Below are 22,982 nucleotides of genomic sequence, written 5' to 3'. Positions count from 1 at the left end.
TTGTTTTCAACAGATATTGTTTTAAATTTCCGTACAACCTATGTGAGTAAGTCAGGACAAGTTATATTTGAAGCTCGATTAATATGCATCCATTACATGACCACATGGTTCATCATTGACCTTGTGGCTGCTCTTCCCTTTGATCTTCTTTATGCCTTCAAAGTCAGTGTGGTGAGTATTGATATATTAAACATTTCACTACTATTCTGAATGCCTCACCATTGTTAATTGTCACAGTTAATGGTGAAAATTTTTATACATAGCCACAAAGGAGGTTCTTATTCCAAATATCCCATACAGGTTAACATTACTTGACATATTACAAATGACTTGGTACAAGTGATGCGACAGCATAGCATGCCAGGAAAAAAAAATCTGAATCCTATTTACCAATGTTTACCAAAAACACTATTTTTTATTTAAAATAGAATGCACCTATTCCATTGGTACTTGGTCGTGTTGTAATGTGAATAATGTTTTAATGTTTAAAATAAATTAATTTAAGTTTAATTAAAAGGCACTGTCCTTCTGTAAAAATAAAGATTAGTCATATCTAAGGCCTTGACCTATTTTCTTGACATGCATTCTAATGGTACTGTCAGGCATCTCCCTAGCCAATGCAGATTAAGCAATTAAACCATCTTAATAATTAATAAGAAGATGGGAAAAGACACTAATTATGAGAACTATTTATACTCTGTCCCTTACAGGCCACCTGCAAATGTGCAGGACCTCTATATAAGTAGTTAAATCATGTGAGCGTGTGAGACCATATCAGCCAGGAATCCCTTTTGAAGACATAATAAATTTGTTAAGTGCTACCAGCAGTCTGCCTGGCAGCCACACTCGTGAGATCACAGTCGACAGACATCCACCATCTCAGAAACGTTTGAAAGGAAGAGCTGCGAGTGACAGATGCAAAGCTGAACCCGGGAGCATCGGCTTCAGAACAGCATGATCTAAATTATGATTTAACAAAGGCATTTGTCAGTGGAAACACTCCACTGGAAACATGGCAATCCACCTCCTCCAGCAATTTTAAATAAGCATGTTATAAATGAGTGGGCGATTCCTAAAGCTTGTCATCTGACGAGGGTCATTAACAGTCATTATACAGTCATTAAACCCGAGCACAGAGCTTAATGACTGTATAAGTAGAGCATATTGCACTTCTAAAAGAGTCATTCGGAAGACACATACACCATGGCCTGGTTTTAATCCTACCGCATTGCACTTTGCCCATAACTTTAAAAATTAACATGAAATGGACAAAAAAGAGTGTGGTTTGTGCTTGCTTAAATTTGTTACTCAAAGGTTAGGTCAAATGTCTTTATCCTAGGAATAAATAGAAGCTCATATGCAGACCAGTATATCATGCTCTGTATATTGAAACGTGTGGGCCATATTAACCCATATAAGTTAAGAGGATGGAATGATTATGTCTGTGGTGATGGTCAATGGTGTACGCACCTGATGAAACATACTGTCTTTCCCCCTTTAAACAATAGAGAAAGAAATTTGCAGCTATTCCACAGGGCCCAATTAAGAGGGGCTGGTGTGGAGGACATGGCAATTTTGTGTGCACTCAGGTCTGCTGTGCTCAGAGCCATGAAATATGGCCCTCAGTGTTCTGCAGGACATCTCTCAAAATCCTTGGCAATTATGAGGTGACCTAGATGTCCCTTGATATTACCGAACTCACGTGCTGCTCTGTCTTGGGACTGCTTGGCATTTCCATTATTAGACACTAAAAATCAGCTGCCGTTCTCTTGTTGGGGAGTGTCATTTTCTCATACAGCCTGAGGTTAATCAAATTAGCGATGAGACAATTCCCCCACGCTGTGAGTAGACAGGCTCTGTTAAGTTTGCCGTTTTAGTCCAAACAGCTGTTAGGGCAGGTCACTGGCAGTGTAGTTATTTGCGCTCCTGTTCACAAATCAGTACTTTGTAATTGACAGATGTTTTTTATTGTAGTTTATTTTATTTTCTTTTATATAGGATGAATGAATTTTGAGTTGTTTTCACATAACCAGATCACCAGAGATTTTGATTTACACGATAGTCAAGACAAGCACAATTGAGAAATGTTGTTCTGTACTAAGAATCTCAGAGGGAGCTAGTTTTGTGAACGTTACAATTTGTACTACTTTGCATTTGTTTGTAATTTGTACATTAAATTGCAGCTGTAGGAAAATAAGAGTTAATTTATTTGTTATTATTTAACTGATAGGTAGTGCCAAGATGAAGAATTTTTCCTCGGTAGACAAATGAATCTTCATGCCTGATTGTGTTTGTGTTGGGCCTCCAAGGTTTCCTCTTTGGTTGTACGTGTTTGCTTTTCATTTATCTGTGGTGGCGCCTCCTGCATGTCGGCGTCCGTATCTCCGCTGCTGAGCTCTTTGCCAGACACACAGTCTGTCTTCCTGTGTGTTATAAAATTAGAACTGCCCTCTGATACCAGCGCCAAGCACTTTATTACGTTTCTGCCCATTTATTATTCCATTTACTGGCTCCCACACGCGCATCTGGGTCCCCCTCCTGCACGGCCCCATGTGTCACAAACACAAAAACAAAGCACACACGACTGCCATCTCAGCGCCCGTCCGCCACAATCCTCCCCAAACATACGCAAACATACACATACAAAAGTGTCTGTGGTGAGATCTGAGGAGCAACTGCTTAAACACAGATTTATACATGACATGTGCAGGAATAAGGAATGCGTAAGTTGTTGTTGGTACATATAGTGTTACAGCTTAGCATCGTGTGTTTCTGGGTAGTTACCCCAGTGCATAATGAATATGCAACTCTGCAGTTAATACCATCTCATTCAAAAGTAGGCCCAGAGCTCACAGGATTGTAGCTTTTGGTTTCAACTCTAGAGAGAGGCTCTGTGGCTGTCAAGCTGTACCACAAAGCATGTTAAACACAAGTGTCTCTGAGGCAAATACACAGGGGAGTTACAGCATTGCATGAGTTACTGGTATTTGCCATTTCACACAATGAAAGTAGTTAGTTTGGTTAAGGTTCTGTCAAATCAGTGATCTGCAGCTGAGCTGATGAATGGAACAGGTATTAGGAGTGTGGCTGATACGCTTGGTGCTCACATTCGACTCACTGTCTCTCACAGTTAGCATATTTCCACCAGGACTCGCATGGCTGCCCGCAAAGCCAGACCACTGCAGTAGACAAGCTTAGAGTCAGTTATGTTTGCTGGAAAAAATTGCTTTTGCTGTCAAATAAACAGGCTGGCAATCCCTATGTAAGACACTCTTACTGTCTGCAGAAGAACACACATGTGCATTTTCATATCAAACTGTATATTCTTATATTAATGATATTATAACGTGCAATTCAAAATGCAAGAAATTTATTCTTAATGTATGTCAAAAAACTTTGCACTGTGCTGCAAGTTTGAGGAGAAATATATAAATATTCTAAAATACATTTTATGAAATATGCATACAATATAATTAGCATGATGTGTGGTATGTCTGACTTCTGAGAGGTTTTTAATTGGGACCTCGGTCTGTGCAGGTGTCAGTGGTTCACCTGCTGAAGACGGTGCGCCTGCTTCGCCTCCTGCGTCTGCTGCAGAAGATGGATCGCTACTCCCAGCACAGCACGGTGGTTCTGACCCTGCTCATGTCCATGTTCGCCCTGCTGGCCCACTGGATGGCCTGCATCTGGTACGTCATTGGAAAGAAGGAGATGGAGGCCAATGCATTCTCCTGGGACATCGGTGAGTGTTACCCCCAATACAGGAGGGTTGACCTGAGTTTGTGAGTAGTGATTTTATTGGTTTTGAAGTGGTTTTAAAATGACTGTGTCCCATCCAGAGTGTTCGCCTGTGCGCCTGATAGATTTTAATTTCAGATAATATTTCACAGCAGTGGTATGTGTTTGCCATACATGGCAGAGTGCAGTGCAGCACATCCAATACATGAAAATATTCCATTATTGTTGAATATTACAATATTACTGACATGATGTTATTGTATGAATAGCATGAGATGTCTGTTCATGTTTGAACATTATGGGGTTTCCAAATACCTATGTGATTTACTTTACTTATGTGATGAACTGTCAGAAGTATTAAACATAAGATAAATGTCTTAATAACATAAGGTAAATATCTTATTCAGAATATCATTCTCAGAATTCTTATCCTTCAGATTCTCAGACATTCAGAATAAGGTCTATGAACATAGCCAGTGATGCTTTACAGCGTAGAAGACTAGGTGCAATCTTTTAATTGTATCCCTGACCAGCGTGGTTGCTGTGGGCTGCAGGTTGGCTCCACGAGCTGGGAAAGCGTCTTGAATCCCCGTACAGCAGCGGGAACAGCACAGCTGGGCCCTCCCTCCGCAGCGTCTACATCGCCTCACTCTACTTCACCCTCAGCAGCCTCACCAGCGTGGGCTTCGGGAACGTCTCCGCAAACACCGACGCCGAGAAGATCTTCTCCATCTGCACCATGCTCATCGGAGGTACCCCCCTCATTATCCATACACCACCTCAGCTCCTGTTTGATACTGTACCTCTTAATAATTGCATCATCAGAAAGCACCGAAGAGAGAGAAAATTTCTCCAGAGCTAACTCCACCCACCACCACCAAAAAAACCCCAGAAAACTCAGAGGCAAAAAAATCCTTGAAAGGCATTCAAGAAGAACTCCTGGACAACAGTGGAAAGACACTAATAAAAGCTACTCTAGCTCTGTGGGGAAGTGCCAATGTGGTGGCTATGATGCAGAACAGTCTGGGGAGTTGCCAAGGGAGCAGTAGTGTGATACCAGTGTGGTGAACAGGTAGGGGGTGGCAGTTACTCTCTGCTAGAAAAGCAAGTATAAATTCAAGGGTTGAGTGCAAATTAATCTCTCTGGAAATTTCTCATATTTTACAAGATAATGTACTTGTGGCTCTGTTTGGATATTAGTAGTATCCAGATTTGCCCTGCCTACTTTGGAAAGTACCGAATAGCCCATTTTCATGAAGACAGTCATGTATTTACTAAAAATAATTAGCAAAGCTGAAACGATAGAAAAACTATTACTTGAAGTTTTATCTTCCCGTAACACAAAGAATGTTCTGCTCAGTTCTGAATTAAACACCATATTGGCCCAAATATAAGGTGGTCCTGATTGTGAGACAATTTTGCCCTTTCAAAGAGGAGAATTTGAATACAATGAAAAAGGGCACTTTAATAAAGCAAAAAAGATGATAATGTCAGTTAGCAACAATGCTCTCTTATTCAGCATCAGCATCCCAGAGTTTATGTTTTCAGTACAGTAAGAAGGTTTGAAATCCAATGCCATCATAAACTATTCATGTATGTGGCAAAACGTTTGGCAAACATTATCTTTATCAGTTGTAAAATGTAATGCCAAGTCGTCATGAGAGTCTTGTACTATGGGGCTTTCAGTGTGTAAAGTAGCCTTCATTGCCCGTGGGCAAGTGTATCAGAGGATTGCACTTGCCTTGCTTCAGCATTTCCCAGTGTCCATTTCCACTGGCAATACTCTGGCTAATGGCAGCACTTTTTCCCACTTACAGCTACTGTTACAGTTTCCAGTCTTGACATTTTCACAATTTTAAAAATGTAGCCTTTTTAAAACATATTTTGTGGCATATAAAGCCTTACATGCAAGCCAAGACGGTGTGTATCCATCAAAAGATAGATCTTGGGAAAATAATAATGCATAGAACATATGACTTAGATGTAGTAAATTACCTAAATGGAAAAACATGACTTTATAAATACTGCTAACTTCACTAATATTAAAATGTGCAACTCAGTAAAATTAAATTAACACTTTGAAATTAGATTTTCTGTATTTCATTTTCTGAGAGTCTCTCTGCTACACATCAGGAGAACAATGAGATCAGGGGTCTACGGATTCATGCAGCATAACAGTTAAGGAAATGGATTTCTCACCAAAGGGGTAAAGGTTCAAGGTTATAGGCTGAAATGCGAACTCTAGCTCCACAAACCTTGAGCAAAATACCTGACTTGAATAAAATATTTGAAAATGTTCTACAGTCTAAAATGATAATGTGCAAAATGTCTGTCACTCTGGATCAGGGCATCTGCTGATCAAATAAATCATAATAACCGTTGGCTGCATACTGTAATATTTCAGACTTACATTCACAAATCTAGCTATGCATTTCCTGAATTAAAAGTGGGTCTGTCTGTTCGTGATTCATTGGATCATGAGTCACATTATGTGTGGCTCTGTGAGTATGTGCCATGATCTTTTCAAAAAATGGTTTGGGGTCATAATAGCTATGCGTAGTCTGTTCACAATATTCACTGATAGAGTGTACTATTCTGCCTAGCCTTGGGGAAGTTTGATTTTTAGCTTCTCAGTGTGTTACTGAACAGGGATGGCATACCTGAAACAATCAGAATGTTAAGTCTTGTCAGTTGTTTACATGTCAGTTTAAGCATTTGCCCTGCATCTTATGTTTACTTATTTGTTTAGTAAAAGAAAATTAATAATTGTAATATACTTATGAACTTGCTATCAGTAATTATTGCAATAACTCATTTCCATTAGAATATAATTATGAAAAATGCATTCTACCAAAGGTCATGTTTTCGTATTCATATCATTTTTATTATAGTGATAATTCATGAAGCTCATTTCAACTCCTAATTCCAGTTGCAAGTTCAGTTTCGGAACTTAAAATTACAACTATTACCTAAGACACTGATCTTAAGAACCATTCTGCATTTTCAGCCTCAGCTTTTCCCTGCTCGCTCTTAATCCGATTATATCTGCATCTTCTCGTGCAGCTTTGATGCATGCCCTGGTGTTTGGGAACGTGACCGCGATCATCCAGCGCATGTACTCCCGCTGGTCTCTCTACCATACACGCACAAAGGACCTGAAGGACTTCATCCGGGTGCACCACCTGCCCCAGCAGCTCAAGCAGAGGATGCTGGAGTACTTCCAGACAATCTGGTCGGTCAACAACGGGATTGACGCCAACGAGGTACTAAATTCCTTCCGTGCCATCTCCATCACCCCATCTCTCACTCCCAGACTCCTTCCCATGTCCCATAATCAACTATTGCAGCAATAGTAAAACACTGTATATCTTTTCATTAAAGTATTAACTTATTAATTAACTTGTTTCTAGACCAGACATTCGCAAGCCATTGATTATTCAATCTGTGGGCCCTTTCTGATGCCAATTATAGGGTATGGTCTTTAGATGTTACAGCATTTTAGCATTATGTCCCTCTCAATCAGTACAAGTACTGATTTTAAAACAGCAATAACTACTCGTTCTGAAGCCAGCTACTGACACTTTCTGCATTTGTCAGTAAATATGCCCATTCACAAGGCAAAGGTTGCTGCTTCCCTGGTTGTCTTTAGTTTGCCATTTGTTTTTTTCCAGCCACTGGCTATTAGTGAAGTACAGGTCTGGCTTTTGATTCATTATCAATGCTTTCTACAAGTATGTCTCCCTTAATAAGGAGTATATTTTAAGTGGGTAAAAAGCTTTAACAAAACGTGTCTACTTCAACTGGAATGTTGATCGCATAGACTTCCAAGTATGAAATGACCTTGATGGCAGCATTTAACTGTCAGAGTGCACACATGGACTTGCTAACTGGCGATGCATATGAATAAAAGCTTTGTGTGCACAGCTGCTGAAGGACTTCCCTGACGAATTGCGCTCCGACATCACTATGCACCTCAACAAGGAGATCCTGCAGCTCTCACTGTTTGAATCGGCCAGCAGGGGATGCCTGCGCTCCCTCTCACTCCACATCAAGACCTCCTTCTGCGCCCCGGGCGAATACCTGCTGCGCCAGGGTGATGCTCTGCAGGCCATCTTCTTCGTCTGCTCTGGCTCCATGGAGGTCCTGAAGGACGGCATGGTTCTCGCTATCCTGGGTATGAGCGGTGCCATTAGGCTCCAGCTGGAGCAGACTCTCGCTGCAGAAGTAATGAGCCAGGAAAGACGGCCACTGACCCTGGCTCCATCTCAGTATCTGCCAGAGCTGACTGGCATTGTTTTAGAATATTAACCTCAGCTCAGATTCGGTGGCAGAAAGAGGACAATGTATGCACATAAATCCATACTCAGCCAAGGCCCTGCAGTCGGTTAGAGGCAGAAATGAATATTTTTGTTATGGGATATAGTTACAGCACAAGAATTGCGTCCCTTTTGTCTGTGTTTCTAAGTGAGAACATTGTGCATGCGTGCATGTGTGCTCATGTGTTAGCGTGGGTTCGTGTGTGTGTGTCTATGTGCAATGTATGCTTGATAGAGCCTGTGCAGTTCTTTGTGTGCTGTATGATTGATTGTATTTGTATGGCGATTGAGAGGGAACCTTTTTCCCCCTGTCTAAACCCCGGCCAAATGCTTATGAAGGTCAAGTTGACGTGAAGTAATTCTGAAGCTGCTCTCCTGCTAAAAGCCCTGTCAAACTCCTCAGAACATTCAAATCAAAACCAATGACATTATGCATTTGGAACATTATGAATATATTGGAGTAAAGTTGTTTTAGTTCATAAAAGGCAGAAAGTACCATTTGCTTGGTGTTTACATTGCATGTTTGCATGTTTTTCCTTGGCTGAACTCAACTAATGTAAAACTAGGATTTATTTTTAAATACTGATTGGGTTTTTATGAAACAATTTATTTCGAACTCCAGTTAGATACAAGTCAAATGATAATTACTAAGTAAACCACTCAAAAGTATTCAGTTGATGCAGCCCTTAAAAACACTTTCACGATAGTTACAGTGTGTTCATGAGTGTAACCCACAAACCATATGCTCATCCTGAACAGTTTGTTGTTATGATACAAGTGTGCTTTTAAACTTTTTTTTTTTCAGGAAAAGGAGACTTGATCGGTGCAAACTTGTCCGTTCATAACAGAGCAATCAAGACTAAGGCAGATGTTAAGGCTCTGACATATTGTGACCTCCAGTGCATTAGCCTGAAGGGGTTATACGAGGTGCTCGACCTTTACCCTGAATATGCCCACAAATTTGTAGAAGATATTCAACAGGATCTCACATACAACCTGAGAGAGGGACAGGATAGTGATGTGAGTGCCATCATTCTACAATACTTGTTAATTATTCATTAATTAGCTTATGTGATCACTGTTGTGTGTTGGTGGGGTAACCGGAAAAAGTTAATAAATGTACTATGTCCTGTACTACAACTTAGTGTACCACAGATAATGTTGTATAAACTCTTGAATGTTTGATATGCATTCATTTTTTCCAACTTTGACATCAGAGGAATTTTTAAGTCAACAGCAGGTGCACCATTGCCAGTTGCCTTCCCTGTGAAGCTTTCCTTGATTTTGAGTACTAAGGCTAGGTGTCCATCTCCCTGAGCTAAAAAAAAAGCTTTCAAAATATTGTGCTGGCTGATGGCAGTATCGACTAATATATTTACAATGCTTCAACAGAATACCACGCAAAGTTTTTCCCCATTAAAATTCACTGAAAATTATACTTGCTAGCTACATACTATTTCAGCTATCCACCCCTAGCTATTGTATCTAGCCAGTAATTTAAGTTGCTATTTAATATATCTCATTCAATTTGTGGAAGCAATTGGTATTAAACAGCTACAAAAATGATTTACAAGAAGCCTTCACTTCAGTGAACCATTATTAAATGTGTCTAATCAGAACAAATGTTCTTAAGCTACCTATACTTATACATGGTAGGTTTGGTAAGCTAATGTTATGTATACTTTGTCTTAATGGTTGTGAGTTGTAGATGTGTATTCCTGTCTTTAGGCATTGCATTCTGAGTCAGTGTCTCCCATCTGTGTGTAATCATACTGATTGCTGTGGGTTTAATGCAGGTGTGTGAAAGAAATCGGGAGAGGCGTTCTCTAATTCAAAATGAGGTGAGCCAGGCAAAAGCTGTGAGCTTTCTCTTAGTATGAGAAAATGAATGTTTCATTTAATTTCTTTTGGTATTTACATTTATGGATCCTTTTTTGGTTGTTTTACATAATAAATGTGAACTCTTTATGTAATCCATTCCCAAATAATTTTTAAAAGCCTTTTGAGCAAAACAACAGACAGCTTTGTCACAGGCAGTACAGTGCAATTGCAATATCAAAGAGCTGTCGTATTTTACAAGGATATTATAACCTGTTCAAAGCAAATTGACCTACATTACATTAATACCACTTGGGTTTTCTGATGTAGACATCTTTTCTTTTTTCTGCGGTGTTGCAGGTAACTGTAGCCAACTGCAATTCAAAAGGGCTCATGAGAAAACACTCTAATATGAAAAATGAAATTTAGTCCTTTAAAGTATCTATTAGGCTTGTGAGCAGGGCAGACATTCTCAAGTGTGGCATGGGTCTGTGGGGATATAGAGAATTAAGAGAAGGGTAAAACATCACTTCAGCATGATAAATTGCTCCTCCACAGGCCAGAGTAGCACTCTGTTGCAGAAAACACCTGTCGTTATTGAGTGTACCTGTTTCAGAGTGTATCTGTAAATTCTCTGCCTTGGTTTCCAGGGCTCCAATCTACCTACCTGTCTGTCTATCAGTTTGTCTTTCTGTTGTAATCTGTTATGGCAATGTATAGTATCTATAGAATCTGAATCAATGTAGTGTTCATGTGATCTTGTGCAATCCTAAATATTTAACGCTTATGTAACGTAATGTAATGCTTCCTTTGCCAGGTGGTCTCAAGATTGTCTGGCAAAGCATCAGTATCGCAGGTACAGTATGTCAGAATTTAATAATCATTTAGTTAAAAAAGCAATTTTTTTCACCAAAGGATCCCTTTTTATCTATGTTCTGAAAAAAAAGACAATGTATTTTATTGGTTTGCTCACTATGACATGGTGCAATTCTATTGTAAGAAAAACAGATACTAATTAATCTTTCCTGCAACCATTCCCTTGAGTCGATCTACTATTTCATTTTTCATGTGGTGGGCCTTTTGACTTGGAGCTTAATTGGCATCCACCATTGTTCACTCCGTCTGTCCTTTTTTTAAATGAGCGTGCTTTATTTAATGGGCCCAAAGGTCATTTTGGTGGGTCTGGTGTGGCAATCAGACAAGGCATATAAGATGGTTATATCACACTATGGTCAAAGTAATCAAATACACAAGACACATTGTTATTGTTTAGATCTCATTACAGGCCGTGACCTGTTTCCAGAGGTACATTTCCTATTCCACAGAGGTCAAAGGTCACATTGGCCAAATCGTTCACCAGCGCGAGTCAGAGCTCCTGAAATTGTGGTTGTTTATTTGAGAATGGTGTCCTTATTGCCAGTTAGCCTGTGATTTGTCACTCTCAGTTTATGCATGCAACCAGCACTGGATTTTTTTTGTTTTGTTTTTGATTTGCTTTTTTTGCAAGGTCTGTAAAAATACAAATTTATATTTTTTGTCATTGTGGCCCACTTCAATATATGTCCACGTTTTTTCATAAAAACGGGACATTTATTTAGAGTAAGTCTATGCAAGAACTGTTAAAAGTGTTCATTCATTTATCAATGTATTTTAGAGCATGCATTCTCCTTAGGTAAACTGATGACAAACAGAATTTTTAAAATATTACAGCTTCTGGGTACCTACATAACGCTTAGGTTTGCGGTCACAGATGGGCATTTGCTTTCAAGCGAGATTGATATCTCCTCTTCAAGCTCATGAGTGAACTGCCACCATTCACATAAAGGAGAAAGTGGAATAAATTGCCGTGATCCCGTAAGGTGTTTTACAGTCTGAATGCAACTACACTAAACTCCCCCTTTTCATCCATGCAAGGATTATAGGCACATGGACTTGTGATCAATTAAAGTAAATGAGAACGTGATCTACATTATATGTTTATTTTTCATCCTATTTCATATTTATCTTTCAACTGCTGAGAGCATTGAAATTGATTTAAAAAAAATCAAGTTAAGCCATAATATTGGAACTACATGAATGGCATCTAGATGGTGGCTTATTTTCACAATTGATTTTGATTTCTAGCTCTTCCTAAGCTGCTCCAGGTTAAGGCAGAGTGTCACAAATCCACTCATTGGTATCAAACTGGAACTAAGTAGTGCAGTTTGTTTACATGGAACTACATTGTGAGTTTTCATTCAAAATGGAAATTTTGACACTAGGACTTGCCTGTCTGCAAATGCTGATGAACAAAGAGAACTGAATCCATGTCTTGCACCCCTGTAGGGGGACGGGAAAGGTAACGGACGTGCTACCCAGCGCTGCCCATCAATTACAGAGGACCATGAAGAGGAGGAGGAAGCTGCCCCCTCTCCACTTTCTCTTGATTTGGACAGAAACAGGCCTCTGTATCTGAGGGATGTGTCCATGAGGAAGTCCCCACCCACTCATGGCACCTCCAGACAGGAATGTGGAGCCAGTCAAGTCACAGGGACAGACAGAAACACCATGAAACTAGGAAAGAAGCTGAAGATTAATCTTGTTACTGGTAACAGTCTGGGCCCTCCTGACCTTAGGTATCTGTCATTCATTATCTATTATGTATTCATATTTCTGTCTGTCTACCTGGCTATTTCTCTGTTTCTGTTTGTCTCTTTTGTTTCTATGTATGTCTTAATATCTTTCTGTCTTTTGGTGTCTATCCACCTATTCGTTTGCCTGACAGTTATTTATTTGTCTGTCTATCCATCCATGTGTCTGTGTCCGTCTGTCTGTGTATCTTTATATCTTTTGCTCTGCGTATAGGATTGTGGATGGTACAGAGGACAGTGCTGGTATGGATAGTGCTACTCCAGACATAAAGCTGTCCCCCCGTCATTTGTACCTGTCCAAGACTTCTGTGACTCCTGCAGGTGACCCTCTGGTTTTATGTCATTGAGTTAGGATTATTATTTTGTTATTTTGTAACAGATAAGAAATGGTTATTTCTCTATATCTGTACCTGTGTTACAGACTTTCGCCAGGTTAGCACGGAAGAGGTAGCGGCAAAGAGCGAGGAAACCAGGAGACAGTTACGTCAGCTCAACCAAGAGGTGGGTCCTCTCTGTGAATCACTGTCTGTATTGCTACAGTCAATTTCAGTGCCATAGAACATCAAAAGGTTGCACAACGATTGACATTTGAACATGGTGATACTCCTATTGCATCTTTAAGGGTATCCCAGACTCCCTGTGTTTGTTGGGAAAAGGAGATTAATAATGGTGGCACAGGTAAGGTGAAACAATATTCAGTCACACTTCTGGAGATATGGGCGAACCAAGGCTTTAGATTGAAAAGAGAACAAAAATGTAGTTTTGATTACTTTTGTAAGTGATGTGTGAGAGAGATTGGGGTCCATCGTCCAATGTTAGATGTTCCATGATGCGGGAGACTTGCAAAGCGGTAAATCGTGTTGGCGTGAGTCACACAGAGCTCAGGTAGGCGCACATAGCAGGACCTTGGTGAAGACAGGCTGGTGCTCAGCACGGCTCTGCGGTCAGGACCCTTCAGCACGCACATGCGTGTAATCATCACCTGGGCAGGCCGCCGGTGCTGGAGGGACGCTAAACCCACAGCTCCAACTGTCTGTCCCTCAATTATTAATGTGCCAGAGACTGGAGCCAAAGTGGGTAATAAAGTGAGGATTAATTGCAGCAATCATTCCAGTGAAATAGATTAGGTTCGGTGCGGTATACTTGTTAAGGTGATGGGCTTGCAACCCGAAAGGCTGCAGAGTTGATTCCTACTTGGGGCACTACTTTTGTAACTTTCAATTACTCCATGTTGCTCCAGTATATGTAAAGCTGTATAAATTGATGATATTTAAAATGTGACCAATATATGTAATATAATGTTAGGCTCCTATGTTAACTGTGTGCTATAACACCAAATAGAGCAGCATGTTCATATGGCTTCCAGGTCTGAAGCAAGGAAATGGTGATTTAATAAATCTCTTGGACATGAACCTCACTCCTCAGGTCTCTGGACCAGGCATGCCTGTCAGGAGGGTCTGGCCTCTTCCCAGATACAGGAAGCACGAAACAGGAAGCAGTCTGTGAGCAGCAGGGGGCAACAGGTGGAGCAGAATGGGCTTAGAATCAATACTCACCGGCAAGGTGTGAAGGGTTTATTCACATATGACCTTGGACTGGAGTTTCAATAATACACACTGTGCTGGGTTTCAGTGTTTCAGTGAGTTGTTCCTGATTAGAGAGGTAAAACTAAAAAAAAAAGTTATGGTACACCTATATTTATTTTTTTTTAGAGTTTCATTTTACCAATGCGTTTCAGTGTACAATTTCAGTATTAGCAACTGAGTAGTGCGTCTCATGTTCTTGAGATAACCCAGAATTAATATTTTATGATGGCCTCAACAAGCCACCATACTTATACTAGGCAAATTGCATTGCTCAAAGTTTTATATTTTTATATCTATCGAGCTGAATATTCGCGTAGGCAGTTCAGGTAAAATATTTTATTCATAGGTACAATGGAAATGTTCCATGAGATTTGGGGACAGGGAAAACGTCCAGGTGACATAGTTACTAGCTTGTTATTAGGAGAGTCAACTCAAAGCTACAGTACCTCCAGTGATATTCCAGCTCAAAAACACACCCACACTCAGGGCAGAAAGGCTCTTGGCATTGTTAGTGCCCCCATGAAATGTCTAGTTATTTCTGCTGCTGAACAGATATAAATACAATTGGAAAGGGATGTAAGCCCTTGTGTGGTCAGGTGTCATCAGGGGTGCAGTGCAGGGCTCCAGGGCAGGTAATGGGATTTAATGGAATTTTATGCGGGGTGCCCTGGCAGATAGATTGGGAGAGGTGGGCAGGGGCGAAGCCCAGCTGATCTCCATCGTGAGTGACACATCGCCGTTTTTGGCAGCGGACAAACGGACACAGGCAAGGCTCTGTGGAGCACGTAGGGAAATGGGCTTGAGTTTTGTGTGCTGTGTTCCACTCCTGGGGTGAGCTTATACATGAGTAAATCTCTGCTGGATCTCACACCTGAATCTCACACATTCAAGGACACAGTCAATACCGGAGAGGGAGGCTAAACAAAGCATAGAACACTCTGTGCAACTGTGATTGTTCACATATCTAAAATTCAACTGAATATAATTTGTTTGCCCCTAAAATATGCTTGCTTTTCCACCCTGTTGCTGAAATATCTTTTGTGTCACCATATGTGCCGTGCTTATTTTTGTATGTTTTTTTTTTCCTTTTGAATTACAAGCAATATCTAACTTTGCTGGTCTGTTTTCAGCTATGTAATCAGAATATTACAGAAGTAGGCCTACATATATTGTCAAATTTGTGAATTACTTATTATATTTTATCATATGATTGTGCAAATATATTTCATTATATTTCAGCATATGATATTTATGATGGCTTTTAAAATATGAAAACACTAAAACATTTTGGGGATATATGTACACTTACAGTATTTCACTCCTAGCTCCCTGTCATAGAAATGCATTTTTCATGTAAGTTCTGTAATGTCCATTTTCTCTGTCAATTGACAGAAAGCAGTTAGCCTAGTTCACATGCAATGGCAAAGAATGTCAGGAAAGATAAAATAGACATATAGAAATAGAAAGAGGCAAAATGATCATTGAAGTTTTCTGATGATTGGTACTCCATTAAGAGATTAAAACCAGGGTTCATTCTCAGTTTTCTACAGTGGTTCTTCACGTTATTGAAAAGAAGCACAACAATAAAACAAATATTACTAGCTTAGGTAAGAGGAGATTAGATAAATGATATTGTTTTATCGTTATACTGTTCATTGCAAGACCTGGTGTTACACTGAGAGCTCAAAGAGAAGAAGAAGCTGGAGTGATTGTTCTGGGAGGGTAGAGGTACAGTATATAGCCTGGAGTAACTGCTCTGATAGAGTATTGCAGGTGTAATGAATGATGGGATTGTTCTGATAGAGAGACAAATGGATTGATGGTCCTCAGAGAGTGTAGTGATATAGAGTCACAGTCACAAACAGCATGTGATATCCTTGTATTTTATTGGGAATTGAGTGGCTGCCATTTTCGGGGTAGCATTTAGGAACGGCATTGTGGCATAAAGGCTAAGGCACTGGGCTTATAACCAGAAGGTTTCAGCTTCTGTTTCTGTTCTTATCTGGGGCACCACCATTGTTTTCCAGCAAGGCACTGGATTTACCCTGATTTACTTCAGTAATTACCCATCTGAACAAATAGATCATCATGTCATGAAACCATGTGCCCTGGGTTGCGGTGTCTGCTGATATATATAATATGTAGCACAGACATCTACAGTCTGTATATATATATATATATATATATATATATATATATATATATATATATATGTATATGTTTCTTAAAAAATTATATATAGATCTTTTTTTTTTTTGCCATTTTTGTTGCCATTGTGTGTCATATGCTGAAGCGTTGTTCGGATTTGTGTGTGTGTGTGTGTGTGTGTGTGTGTGAGAGATGAATCGTTTTGCGTCCTTTGAGTGACAGGGCCAGCTGTCGCCCTGGCAAAGTGCCTCCACTGCTCTCTTGGTAGATGTACAGAAAGGTATTAATCACCCAATTTTCACACTATGAGAGACTGGCCACATGGTACAACTACACTGTAATTCCCTTGTAATTAAAGTAATTTTGTAATTTTATCAGATACTGTTATGTCCTATTATTTTTCACACATGCAGTACTCCACAGAGCTGAAAACCACAGATATTTACATCATGTAAGATATTGAAGACTACTACCAGAGATTCAATAATTTTTAATAATTTCTCTTCCTGTTGTAAAATATGTCCTGCTTTTTATGTATGTAAAATACACATTTTGTCTTATACAGGGTTATTACAAAGTCATTTAGATCTTTAATAATGTCAGTACAGGACTCATAACCTCTACATGTCTCATAACCTGTCTCATATGTTGCCAGAAACATTCATCAAAGGGGTTTGAGGCCTGCTGAGTGCAGAAATTAGGATTTTTTTTTCAATTTTCCATGTTGAGTCGTGACTTGGCAAAGATCATCCAAAAGGAAAAATGTGACATTGAGGAGAAAAATCACTGTGGGCTCCATTTAAACGGCTCTTCTGAATTAGCTTATTTAACCACCCTTCCCTGAAGTTAAAAACATGGTTTAGTTTTGGCATTTGCTTCCCTTTCGCTACCTGTGAATATATGTTTTACACTGAAGCAATTTATAATTATTATCTGACGTCTTATGCTGTTAGACTGGTTGAATTAGCACATTTAACTGTAGTCCACAAGAACAATTAAAGATTTTTAAAAAGAAATGACTACTTCTTTCTTTACAGTACTTATCAACAACCACCCAAAACCGTTCTGAAACACAAATGCTGTGAGGCTAACACACATCACATGGAATGATCCCAAGTTGGTAAAAGTTTCTTTTTGTAATTATCACTGTCCTGCGTAGCAGAAATGTCCTGATGCCTCTGTCTTGTCCTTTCCCACATAGGTCAGCCTGTTGAGTAAGGAGGTGTCTGAGCTAGGTCAAGGCATTAGGAGCCTGATGTTCCTGCTGGAGGACCTGCTCACAGGCCCCAAAACACCTGCGTTCTTCCAGGGCCCAGCAACAGACAGCTGCTCTGCCCATATGGATTGGACTGCTCCTTCCCTACTTTCATCCTATTTGCACTCCCAGCCAAGCAGCACTGCCTGCCCATCCACACAGTTCACCCAGGACCATACCTCTACCCAGGTCACAGACACGGACTCTCCGCAGCACTCCAGCAGTCCTCACAGAACTGTCCCCTCACCACAGAGACACCTGCAATGCGAGCTTCTCAACCCTTTATCCACACCCCTGCCCTCTGTTCCTGTCCCACTTCAGAGCCACCTTATGCAATTGGTCAGGTGCACGACCCCTCAGAGGGACATCCCATTCACCTTCTCACAGCCAATTTCTGCTACCCCGTCCCCCACGTGGACACCCGTCATTGGAGGCCAGCTTGTCAGCTCTCCACGGTCACACAGCCTCAAAGACATTAACGTTTCTTGTGGTGCAGAAGAAACAGCACCCGCCTCTTTGCCGAGGCTGAGCAGTCTGCCTCAGGAAATCCTGCTGTCTCCCGAGGATCTCGGAAAGGAGGGAGCCACAGATTTGTAGGGACTGCACAACTCTGATTGCAGGTTGCACTGTTCTTTGGAGGTCTGGTTGGGCAGGTCACGCTAAAGGCCGCTGTTCCTTCTGATGGTGCATTTCAAGAGCATGTTAGACAGGGATATGACTATAGCTTTAAGATTAGATATATTGCTTTCTGCATGGGTAGTATAAAATATATTGTCCTGATATTGCTTCTTCAGCTGTCTGGAGGCCAGCAGGGGCACAATAAAAGACTTCATCCAATGAGTGGTGGCAGGTAAGTGATTTTTGGGACAGAAGGGTCATTTTTGTCTGCTCTTCAGCCCCCAGTCTGGAGGGGGGGGGCAGAGTCTTCTTTATGCCTAGTACATATATTACTGTAATTGAAAACCTTGAAAGTGAGAGAATTGCAATTGAACACAACAAATCACAAGTAGGCTTTTGTATTATGCTGGAGTTGACACCAGATATGTCACCACTTCAGGTCCTGGTACCATTTTTGGAGCCATGTGGTGCTGCTCTCTAGTCACTGATGCTGCCATATTAGGTTATAAAGCATTCACTATAACTTCAGGAGATACTAAGTCACCAAGTGTTTCTATCAAGCTACCAAGTTATTTATTTCATCATATCCTGCTTCTGTTGTTTCAGTGATAGCTTGTGAAAAAAATGAACAAAACTCTCATGCTTTTGGCACATCTTTGACTCAAACATTTTTCATATTCTGTGTGTATTTTTGACTTGACACTCCCATCTTTTGTATTTTATCATTATTATTTCTCTCCTGTGTTTCTGCTTTTTTGTTGGTACTTTACATTATTTAATGGTCATTTCTCATTGGCAATTATCAGTCCCTCACTGTTCATGAAACCCTGCACTAAGCAGGAATCAGTGAAAATGTCAAAATAGTTTGATTTCCTCTTGCAGCTCATAAGGCGTTCAAAATGGCAATCATCATTGCTCATCAGATCTGACGCACTACGTGCTTTAATTTGTTAGGCTGAGCTCCAATTTCAGTGTGCACATGTTAAGTGTCACCAAGAATCATGGTAAACTCCTAGCAAACTCGGAAGGCCAATCAATTAGGGCTGTGTAGTAGGTGTTAAGTAGCAGAGCACCTTCTGTGATTTGACACATTGACGTGTTCAGTGAAGCAACCTGTAGCTCTGTATGGCACACTGTGTATGCTGGTTTCCTTCAATTAACAGCCCATTCAGACCTAATTAACAGAGAGCTCATCTGGAACAAAACCCGGCATGTATGGTGTTCTGCCAGGACCAGTGGTGGGAAACAGCATACTAGGCAACAAGAGGTTTGACCAGTAGACTCATATTTAGCCATGCATGCCACTCCTATGTAAACTGAGCGTTCATTAATTTACAAAATGAAGATTACTATGTTGCGATATGCACTAGCTTTTGTTGATTGAGACTGGTATAAAAGATATTTATCACCTTTATACTGCTCTCATAAGTGGTTTAATAATTGAAATGTAAGGCAATGTTTTACAGAGCAGAAATGTTTCATTATATTTTATTTTTACAATTCTACAAACATATTAAAGCAGTCTTTTTATTTCTCCCTCTTGGGGGGGGGGGGGGGGGATAATAGATCAGCTCTGTCTATGATAATCTGGCCTGAACTTATTAAAACAGCAATACCATCTTACTGCAAATCCTAACACATTTAAAACTCAACTGCCGTGTAAATCATGTGGACTTGCAGTTTCAAAAGTTCAGATGGTAAACTATTTTAAAAGCAAATAACACTAATGTGGAATGTAACTGGGTCCTTTTTATGTCTTGGTAATTTTTTATTAAACTAATAAAATATTACAAACAAATAGTAGTATGTTTTCTGTTGTCCTGCATCAAATAATTCTTCTGCTGTGTGTACATATCAATTAAAATAAACTTTTTCCTTCACTTTAATTAAAACACTTCACCAATTTTAGGACATATTTTTTCAACAAGTTTCCAGCTTAGGACATTGTATGAGCAAAAACAAGATGTCACTGACAACCCAATAAAGCTGTTGTTGAGTAGTTTTGTTGGTTGGTAGTTTGAGTTGTTGTGGGGACCCTCTGTCAGTTGACCTAGTTTTATTCTATGCTTTTTGCAAGACATCTGGGCTTTGCACAGCTGGGTATATAATAAAATCGATGAGCTGAATGTGTTGTACAGTGACACCACCAGAAATATATTCCTGTCTCTAAAAAAGTACATTTGTTTAAGGTCCATCGGTTCACCTCAGGATTATTATCACCTCCTGATTGCCTGGGTATATTACTACCTGATTTGAACCAGGACAAACAATAAGTTTAGTGCTGGTTTCAACATTGTATTTTGTTGAGGAGATTTCCCCAGCTTATCTAAGTCTTACTGTTGAGGCAAATAATGATCTAGTGCATTATTTTGAATATTCATGTCTTTCAGATTACAGTTACCTAGACACGTCTCTATATAAAGTACTTTCAGAGTGATGCAGATTTATAAGCTCCTTCAGGTTTTTTTTTTTTTTTTTTTTTTTTGGCAGAAGCCTTATGTCTCTTGCAACAACCAACCATAAAAATTCAGATGCTCTACCAATTCCTAGTTGAAAACTGCTTTTCATTGGTCACTGCACATATCATCACTGGCAGTCAAGCAAAACATTTTCCATGCTTCTATGGTCATCTAGCTAAAAATGGTCAGCTAAGACACCGAGTCCAAATGTAGCACCAAATAACACAAGAGCAATTAAAATCGGGTGGGACTACACAGTTAGTCTGGGCAACCAGTCACCTGAGAGCTGAGGAAGCAGGATTGTCAGCTCAGTCATCAGCAGGAGTAGATTTTGACCTTGACTTCTTGTGTGGTTCAGAAAGTAAATTTGGATGTAATGACTATCTGAAACACTGGCAGGAATCTGACACTCCAACAGTGTGGCCATAAGCTTACTCCTAGCATCACATGGAGGTGTGATTTCGGGCAGTGGAATGGACAAAGATTATATGGGGTCTCACACAGGCAGGACCTTTCCATGGAGAATACTTGTCTTAGATCAGAGCTGTCCTCCACAACAGCACATGCACACAAGTGTCCATCTGTACCTGTAATACTGCATAAACTGCCCAGGTGTGGGGCCCTCATGAAAGAAGATTTGAATTCTCATCAAATGAATTTCAAACAAGCACTCTGCAAAATTTTCCTCATGCGTATGCATAGGACTTACATGCATAATTCACATATTTTCACAAACACATTTTTTCCTCTGTCATCTTAATACTCATTTCTCCTGCCTTTCACATGCATGGCAAACCCCTGGTGACAAGCTATTTTCTTTCTAAACACGCACCAGTTTGTTCTCAAATGCATTGCTAAAAGCTCCACACCTGACACTGAGAAGATTTTTGCTTTTTAGTCAGAGGGGCAGGCCCACTGATGCCAATCGTGAAAATAAAAATTGGGTAGAATGAATAATTGTTACTTCTAATGCACATATGATGCACTGATAATACTAGTTTTAAATTAAAGTGAATGGCATGTTCCAATACATTCTGTGCCATTAAACACTTGAATGTATGAATTTTTCACCTGAAATTTATGAGTATTGCTGGCTTACTAATATAAACTATACTGATTCTCCACACACAAACACACTAAGTTAGGTTCATTCAATAAGGTCAACTGTCATTAAAATCTATACGGGGTACATTTGCAAGGGAAGCGCCTCAAAAAAAAATGTTTGGAAAGTAATTCACTGTTGAGTCAATTGTCTCATTCCCATATCTGTATACCCAGATCCACAGAAAAATAGCAGGATGAACAATACCCTTCCATTGCCTGTACTTCACAGAACTTCAGCATAGCCTCACAAACACAGTTCATAAATTTCTGTACATTTTCCTGAACTAGAAAGGGCTTTGGTGGACGTAGAAAAGGACAGAGAGAAGTTAAGAGGGGAACATCGTCGGCACTTGTTCTGTCAGACTGCCAACTCAAACCTCATGATGCGCCTTGCCTTTTAACCTCGTTATAGGCTGTTCTCCATCTGACACTTACAGTAGACAAGTCTAATTACCCATGTTGAGGCGCAGGGCAAACTGTGATACACCCCACTAATTACACTTTTAACTCTTCATTTTTTTCTCTTACCTGATCTCATTAAAATCCCAGTGTGCTGATGTCTCACTTATTTTAATTAATCTTTAAAGTGCTTAAATAATTCCAGTGCTCAGCAATAACATTCATAACACTAGGGCCTTCATTCTTCAAGGCCTCATTCATCACTGTACACTCACATTTTCTGTAAACATAATTAATTTGTACATGGATGACTACTAGGAAACCAAAATAGTACAATAATAGGTAAAACTATTTTTAGTGTTGGCATGGAAATACAAGAAAGTATAGCTACGGTGACCACCCCTGGATCCACAAGGTCATTAAGAATTTCTGGTTTTCATTTCTACTTAAGATTCAAATGTAAGGTATTTAGTCCTTCTGCACTGTGGTTTGTCCTTAAACTGCATCACTTTTTGTTAGCTTGCATGACAGCCTGCTTGCTATCATTAGCCTTTTAGGCAAGCAAATATGAAGCAGTCTGGAATTATGTGAATATTCCCTCTGATTTAGATCAGGATATCTGACTGGCTATGAACCAAAATGAACTCATTTCAAGGGGAGGAAAAGCTCTCAAAGAAAAACTCTCTTTGGGGCCATGTGTGAGCAAAGCAACCATAAGATGACTGAGAATAATTTGACCTGGGAGCAAAAAGGGAAGAAGAGAATATTGTTCATCCCATTCAGAAGGAATTAAGAAAATATTTAGAAAACTGCTTGGTATTCCACCTGAAATAGTGTAACATTGGCTAGCAGACTGGTATCAAAGTTACTATTAGAAACATCAACAAAATCATATGTTTCGGTGTTAAGTG

General features: G+C 39.9%; 1 protein-coding gene across 1 annotated transcript in view; it reads left to right on the top strand.

Annotated features, from left to right (window-relative positions):
* LOC118784485 (potassium voltage-gated channel subfamily H member 8-like) overlaps nt 1-18,088 on the top strand; it is a 33,162-nt gene extending 15,074 nt beyond the window's left edge. The window contains exons 6-17 of the mRNA XM_036538727.1: nt 14-171; nt 3,538-3,742; nt 4,293-4,490; nt 6,802-7,001; nt 7,663-7,912; nt 8,860-9,074; nt 9,851-9,895; nt 10,690-10,728; nt 12,198-12,512; nt 12,637-12,823; nt 12,924-13,003; nt 17,438-18,088. Of these exons, the coding sequence (XP_036394620.1) occupies nt 14-171; nt 3,538-3,742; nt 4,293-4,490; nt 6,802-7,001; nt 7,663-7,912; nt 8,860-9,074; nt 9,851-9,895; nt 10,690-10,728; nt 12,198-12,512; nt 12,637-12,823; nt 12,924-13,003; nt 17,438-18,088 (2,543 nt within the window). The remainder of the gene's footprint in view (nt 1-13; nt 172-3,537; nt 3,743-4,292; nt 4,491-6,801; nt 7,002-7,662; nt 7,913-8,859; nt 9,075-9,850; nt 9,896-10,689; nt 10,729-12,197; nt 12,513-12,636; nt 12,824-12,923; nt 13,004-17,437) is intronic.
* Nucleotides 18,089-22,982: the final 4,894 nt, after the last annotated feature.

This window comes from Megalops cyprinoides, chromosome 10 (assembly GCF_013368585.1).
Source record: "Megalops cyprinoides isolate fMegCyp1 chromosome 10, fMegCyp1.pri, whole genome shotgun sequence".
In the NCBI taxonomy this organism is placed as follows: Eukaryota; Metazoa; Chordata; class Actinopteri; order Elopiformes; family Megalopidae; genus Megalops; species Megalops cyprinoides.
Note: the sequence above shows the minus strand (reverse complement) of the source record. Positions and strands in the feature narration are given on the sequence as shown.